Source organism: Hippopotamus amphibius, chromosome 1 (genome assembly GCF_030028045.1).
Source record: "Hippopotamus amphibius kiboko isolate mHipAmp2 chromosome 1, mHipAmp2.hap2, whole genome shotgun sequence".
Taxonomy (NCBI): Eukaryota; Metazoa; Chordata; class Mammalia; order Artiodactyla; family Hippopotamidae; genus Hippopotamus; species Hippopotamus amphibius.
Genome location: NC_080186.1, coordinates 87769832 through 87777379, shown reverse-complemented (window position 1 = coordinate 87777379; position 7548 = coordinate 87769832). Strand labels below are relative to the sequence as shown.

The following is a 7548-nucleotide window of genomic DNA, read 5'->3' as shown; positions in this document are numbered from 1 at the left end:
ATATAAATATAAAACCAGAATATAACACAGAAACAAGTTTATTAAATTATTGATCAAAATTTCAATTAAATTTTGAAGAGATAGAATTCACAAAGATAAACACTAAACGATTTGATTAAAGAAAAATGAAAAGCTTTTGTAAGTTAAACAAAAAACCTCTAACCCAAACCAGATATACTAAGAGATACATATTAAGAAAAAATTGTGCCAAAATGACAAAGTATCAGTATTACTTAATAATTCAAATCTCATACAAATGGAAAAAAGCCTCCAAACTGATCAACATACTTGAGTTTATTATATTGGCACATTAGGGATCTATATAGATAAGTCTGACAAGTTTGACAAATTCACTCATACTCATGTAAAGGATTTTAAGAAATATCGGGGGAGTGTATAGCTGCTAACAGGTCAATTTATACATCAAAAGTTAACTTTGCTCCTAATTTCAACATGGTTAATTAAATAAATTAATTAACAGCCTAAAATTCTTCCTCCTCTCTTTGCCCCACACAACCTGCGAAAAGATAAAGCACCTAAAATAAGCAAGCCCTGAATAAATGGCAGTAGTCAGCATCAACAAATTAGTTAACTGGTAAATAATGGAATAAATGCAAAATATAGCCCTTTAGAAAAGATTTTTATTTTCTTGGCACACAGACATAAAAAGGACATTTGCCTACTAGATAGAGCAGTTGAAGACATACCAGAAATGCATTACAATTCACCCAGGTTATAAAGTTCATGGATAGGATGGCAGCTCGCGTGCTTCCTCAGTCACTTGTGCAATGTATTAAATTATCACAGCATACTGCTTAAACTGGCAAACTTTCTCAAGTGAAAGGGTAAGAATGATTTGAATTAAGAACCAAGGCACAGAACCATTCTCAACATGTAATATAGTGGTACCTCATCCAACATCACTCAGGAATGAAGTATTCTATTTAAATATTTTGTAGTCAAACAACATTTATCCCTCTAAAGTCTAAAGCTATTATTTTAACCACCTTCGATGAAATAATGTGTAACATGCCTCTTAAACTTCAAAACAGGCCATGCAGATTATAACAATGTTCTTTCATTAATATTTCTAATGAGGAATATGAACCACTTAATTTTCTAGTGCAACATGATTTCCTAAAATTTTACTGAGGTGGATATTTGCCCTACCACAGATAACCCAATATGGCTATATTTTTAAAACTGTCAATTTACTATTATTTATTTATTAGAATTAATTTATTCATTTACTTATTTATTTATCACATTTAACCTTCAGCCACCCATTGCTTCTTGCTTTTGTATTTAACACATTTAATGTTGGTTTTCAGTTACTTTTCTTACCACTTTTAATATAGAAGTTAAATTAGAACAACAGAACTATGTGAATTTTTGATGACTAACGGTTCTCCCTCTCAAGGAACATCATTCTTTCTGACTGCACAGGCTTCACATTGAGCAGTGAAGGAGGGGAAACTTGGAACTCAATGTGTATATAGATAGTGATCAGATTACTATCACAACTGTCCTTAAATCTGTAGGATTTAATCAGCTTTAGGTTGGGAAACCAGGAAACCAAGCTAGTTAAAACTAAAGTAGGGTCGAGCATGGGTATTTGGCATCCAAAGCATTTTTATATTTTTACTACCCAGAAGTTTTAGCTTACTTGTTTTTCTTCTTTATTTTTACTCCTTCTTCAGAGTTAAGGTGGTTGCGTATGTAACCTCTAGCTGAGAAAAGTGTTACTGCACCATTATTTTAACTATAAATATGCAATTGAATAATGAAATGGATTTTTGCAACTATTTTCTTTCAACTGAAAGTATAATGATCTAACTTAAGTGCCTTCTTGAGACAAAAACAGACAGTAAAAAAAAATTCATCTAGAAAATAAGTACTATTAAAAATTGTCAAATCATATAAATGTTAAAAGCCTTTTTCCTTTTATGACTTTTCCAGATTTAAGGTATCTTAAAATAACATGAAAACTTTTCAAATGATTTTATTGAATTCAAGATAACTACTGAATTCATGTCTCTATATTATGTTAAGGTTGTTCTCAATGCTAGCCTTGTCAACAGGTTTCGTCTAATAGGAAACCAGTATAATACACTTTTACACACAAACTAAAAATAATTAAGGTTTAAAAAATTAATATAGTATTTTTTCTTTAAAGTTCTCATAAACATGTCCAACAGTTTGCATTACGAAAATGTAAACCATCTCACAGTAGGAAATTGGAATCAAGACTAATTTTAAAAAACTGTTTTTAGAAAATAAATTCTTAATGCTTTGTGGTTTTTTCATATATCCTACGCATCATTAGCACACGTAAATTATGTTAAATATACTGTTGAAATTCATTATCTTAAAAACATATTACATATCAGTGAAAAAAATAAAAGCACATTATAAATATCTGTGCTCCACTTATGAACATACATTATAGGTGGACACTTCCATGATTCAACATTCATTTAGTATCTATTGAATGCAGTGTGGAAGGTGCTAGAAATACTGCAGTAAAAGTATTAATCAACCACATCCTATTCAGTATATACTGTTACTGAAGAAAATATATACCACCATTTAAAGGTACTTTTCCATTTCTTTCATTATTACAGTCTCATATTTCCTTTTTACTTATGTACAAATAGAAGATTATATGACTTTTCTTTTTCAAACTCTGGATTTCAAATTATTTATTTCTAGGCATTTGAAGAATACTTCCTGAATTCAAAAGACAAACATTCCATTAAAAAAAGAAAAAGAAAAACCAATGCTTTACAGTCTTACCTAATCAGGCATCAGTATTATATGAATGAGATTTAAAAAATCATTTTAGCTTGTGCATATAAAGCATTTACATTACACTAGGACCTTGCATTCAACAATACAATTGATTGCATACTTAGTAAATACGTATGAGTCAACTATAAGTCATAGAGTGTTTCAAGAATAACAGCAATCGACCAGGCTTGTGTTTCACAGCTGAAAGGACAGTATTGGCCATTCTGGTTGGTCAGTTCTGGAAGTCCTTTCCAATGGGATCTTGAAGAAAGAAACATACATCTTATTGGATTAACAAAATAGGCAATATACCTGGTGATTTTTGCCTTCTCTTTTAGAAAACAATCATATGAACTCATTTACTACAAAATAAAACAGGATATCCTAATGATTATGTATCAAGAATTTAGACTGAAATTATTCTTTGATATTCAATCTTTGGGATTTAAGATTTTCAACAATAAAGGTCCCTTTATGTATTAAAAACAGAGGAAAATACCATTCCAAGCAATATATAAGTATAGAGACAAACATCCCCTCAGGCCTGATTTTATATCTTTTGGATTAAGTTTATGAGACTCGAATTGTAATTATGTGAATGTAGTATGTTTGATCTTGACAAAATTGTAAAATGAATATGAAATGATAAAGAAACACTGGATTATGATTAGGAAAAAAATGCCAATTAAAACAATCTAAATTTCTATACTAATTTCTCACTCTCCTGAATAATAATACAGTTAGTATTTATTGTGAATTTATTGTATTCTAAGTGCTTTCTATACATTATCTCATTTAATGCTCACAGCAACCCTATAAGATAGGTATCATAACTATTCCTATTTATAGAGGAGATAAGAGAAGTTTATGGGGGTTAATGACTCGTTCCAGATCTCACTATCAGAACACAGCATTATTAGCATACCAAATTTATTCTTCAATGTAATGTAATCCCTTAAATATGAAACAAAAATTTAAAAAAATACAGAATTCTGTAATGTTTCATTTTTTAGTTCACTTTTTAACTTGTTTCATTATTATGTTTTGTAACTTACATATATTTTTTTGAAGATAGGAAATATTTCATAATAAAAATGAAAAAATGATTCTATTAGGTAAATATGGATATATTTTGAATAATAATTAATAATAATATCAGCTGGGTACCATATTTTAAAAAAGTGTCATAGAGAAATAGAAAACTTACTCATTTTCAACTGTTCAAACTATTTCAGAGTGAAATGGCAGATTACTGAAGTTGGGTTCCTCGGTATGTGTAATGGGTTAAATTGTGTCCTCAAAATTCAGGTTGAGGTCCTCAACCCTCAATACCTCAGAATGTGAACTTATTTGGATACAGGGTTGCTGCAGATGTAACTAGTTAAGAAGGATTAGGGTGGGCCCCTAATCCAATATGACTGGTATCCTTACAAAATGAAATTTGGATGCAAACATGCATACAAGGAGAATGCCACGAGAAGACGGGAATTATGCTGTGCAAGACAAGGAAATACCAGAAGCTAGGAGAGAGGGCTGAAAGAGATCCTTCCCTAGTACCTTCAGAGGGAACATGGTGCTACCAATGCCTTGATTTCAGATTTCTGGCTTGCAAAACCATGAGATAATACATTTCTGTTGTTTAAGCCTCTAAGTTTGTGGTGCTTTGTTACAGCAGCCCAAGCAAACTAATATAGCACCAAAATCAAGAAACAAAACAAACTTACAGAACCATTAAATGCTGCTCATAATTGGATATGAACACAAGAATGTAGAAGATACCCATACTGGTATAAGGAAGTCCCCTTTCCCTTGCTTTCTGAAAAATTTATTCCTCAAGTCATTAGTTGCGACAAAGGTCAGTGACTACAGTTGAGGAGGGAAGGAAAGAAGGGTAGCAGGAGTAGCATTGAGTGGAATATGAGAGTCCGGGGCGGGGGGGTGAGGAAGGAATTCACAGCAAGGGTTGGGGTGGTCCACAGCCCAAGCGGTATAAGGAGAGCATCCATACACAAGAGTGGACTACAAGCGGTGGCCAGACCCAAGGAAGGTGAAGAGGGCATCTATGTCTGTGGCATCCCAGCATGGGGTGTCAGAGCCAGAGCAGGGTGAGCTGGGTCCATGGGGTGGCGATAGCAGAGTATGGGGAGTAGGTTACTCACCGTTGGAAAAGGGAATTACAAATGTGAAAAGGGAGAAAATTAAACACTAGAATTAAATAGGTATGAACGCAGGTCTTCAGTATATAGAGATAGATAAATACAGAGAAATTTAAATATATGTGTGTGTATATATATATTATATATATTTCTTAGCTCTGTCTACTGGGAAACACAGAACAGCATGAACAGAATTTCCCTCCTGCCTGAAACAATCAAAGAATGGGACAAAGTATATGAAGCAGTAATTTTCAAGACACTGAATATTAAGCAACAAAAAATAATGATTCCTAAGAAATAAGAAAAAATTGAAGTGAGTCCTGCGATTACCACACCTTCCTGTCTTGAGAGGGTTTCTAGGATTTGACAAAGGGAGGGCAACCCAGGTGGAGCCTGGCAGACTCTTTGAGTTGAAGAGATGCAACTGAGAATCCAGGAAGTCCAAGGCAGCTAGAATTTTCAGGTCAGAGTACTAGAGAGGAGATAACTGCACAGAGAACTCTGGAGACGTAGAGGGTCTCGCTCAAGTATTCACAGCACACCCATCAGCAAATACACAAGAGGAAACTAACCAAGGATGGGGAAAGAACTATCCAAAAGTATTAGAAGAAGCAGTACCTGCCATTCATGCAGGGTCAAGAACAATGCTTATTTCCACCAGGTAGATTTGAAAACTTTGTAATTTTAGGGAAATCGGATAGAGAACTCAGATGAGTCTTGACTCATTAGTGTACACTAATTAGTCCTGAACTAAATGCTGTTTTGGTTAGGTCCAACTAAGCTTAAAATCAAGACCTGAAAAGATCAGACTCTTTCCAAATAATTTAACTGCATTCCAAACTAAAGTTCAAGAATATTTATGGAAATACAACAACAACAAAAAAATCCAGCACCCAAGAAATTAAAATTCACATCTAGCATCCAGTAAAACACTAACAGGTAAAGAAGCAGGATAATATTAACTATAATAAGAGAATATCTCAAGTGAAACCAACCCAGAAATCAATTAGCAAACAAAGACATTAAAATAGCTACTGTAACTGTATTCCATATGTTCAGAATATTAGGCAGAGACATGGAAAGTATACAAAAGACCTAAATTAAACTTCCAGAGATGAAAACTACAATGTATGAAATGAAAAATACACTGAATGAAGTAATGGCAGATTAGACATAAGGATGACAGCAGATTTCTTGCCAAAATAAAGCAATAACTTTAAAGTACTGGAAAAAAAGTCTGTTCACCTTGAATTCTACACACAACAAAAAAACCTTTCAAAAAATGAAGGCGAAGACTTTTTTTACATACAAGAGCTTAAAGAATTCATCATGAGCAGGCCTGATATAACAGAGGAAGTCTTAGGCAGAAAAAAATGATACAAGATAGAAATATGGATATTCACATAGAGATGAAAAGCACTGGCAACTATGTATTTATATAAGACTTTTTTCTGTATTATTTAAATATCTTCAAGAGACAACTGATTGAAACAAAAATAACAACAGTGTAGTGTGGACATTACAATATATGTAAAAGCAAAATAGATAACAATAATAGCATAAGGATCTGAAGGGAAGAAATGGACCTATACTATTTTAAGGTTCTTATAGTATACTTGAAGTGCTATATCTTCACTTGAAAGTATACTTTAAGTTAAAGATGTATACTATATACCTAAAGCAAGCATTCAAAAAGCTGAAATAAGAATAGCTAATTAGCCAACAAAAGAGATAAAATGGAATAAAACATTCAGTCTAAAAGAAGCAGGAAAAAAAAGAAAAAGCTAACAAAGAACAGACAGGATAAACAGAAAGCAAATAGATTTATACTTAACCATATAAAAAATCACATTAAGTGTAAATGGTAACCATCCCATTGAAAGGCAGAGATTATCAGGCTGCATAGAAAAATAAGACTCAATTATATGCTCTATGTACAAGAAACCTACTTTGAATATAAAGACATAAATAGGTCAAAAGTAAAAAGATGGAAAAATATATATCATTCTAACAACTAATCAGAGGAAATCTGGAGTCATAATAACTATAAATAGAGTATAACCTTTAAAAATTGTGAATCACTACATTGTACACCTGTAACTTATATAATATTATATATCAACTATACTTCAATTAAAAAAAAACAGATTCACACACAAAAAGAAACCTGGAGTGCTTATATTAATATAAAACAAAGTAGATTTTGGAGCAGAGACATATTGCTAGTGATAAAGAAAGCCATTTCATAATGATAAAAGGATCAATTCATCAAGAGAACATAGTAATTCCAAACATTTATGCATCTAATAATAAGGCTTCAAAATATATGAAGCAGAAACCCACAGAAACTCCAAGGAGAAATAGACACATCCATAATTATAGTAGAAAACGCCAATACCCCTCTCTAGGTAACTCAGAGAACAAGCAGACAGAAAAATCTGTAAGTACTTTGTACAACACTATCAACTAACTTGACCTAGTTGATAATTTAAGAACACTCCACCCAAAGACAGCAGAAGGCATATTTTTTCACTTGGAAACAGGGTAGTGACCTAGTTAAAACATATTCTGAGCCATAAAATAAGTATCAATAAGTTTCAAA

At 32.4% G+C, this 7548-nt stretch overlaps 1 protein-coding gene across 2 annotated transcripts in view; it reads right to left on the bottom strand.

Moving 5' to 3' along the window:
* Nucleotides 1–235: 235 nt before the first annotated feature.
* The window catches only part of AGL (amylo-alpha-1, 6-glucosidase, 4-alpha-glucanotransferase), an 80897-nt gene continuing 73584 nt past the window's right edge, over nt 236–7548 (bottom strand). For both annotated transcript variants that reach the window (XM_057710521.1, XM_057718286.1), the window contains exon 34: nt 236–3051. In XM_057710521.1, the coding sequence (XP_057566504.1) occupies nt 2934–3051 (118 nt within the window). In that variant the 3' untranslated portion in view covers nt 236–2933. The remainder of the gene's footprint in view (nt 3052–7548) is intronic.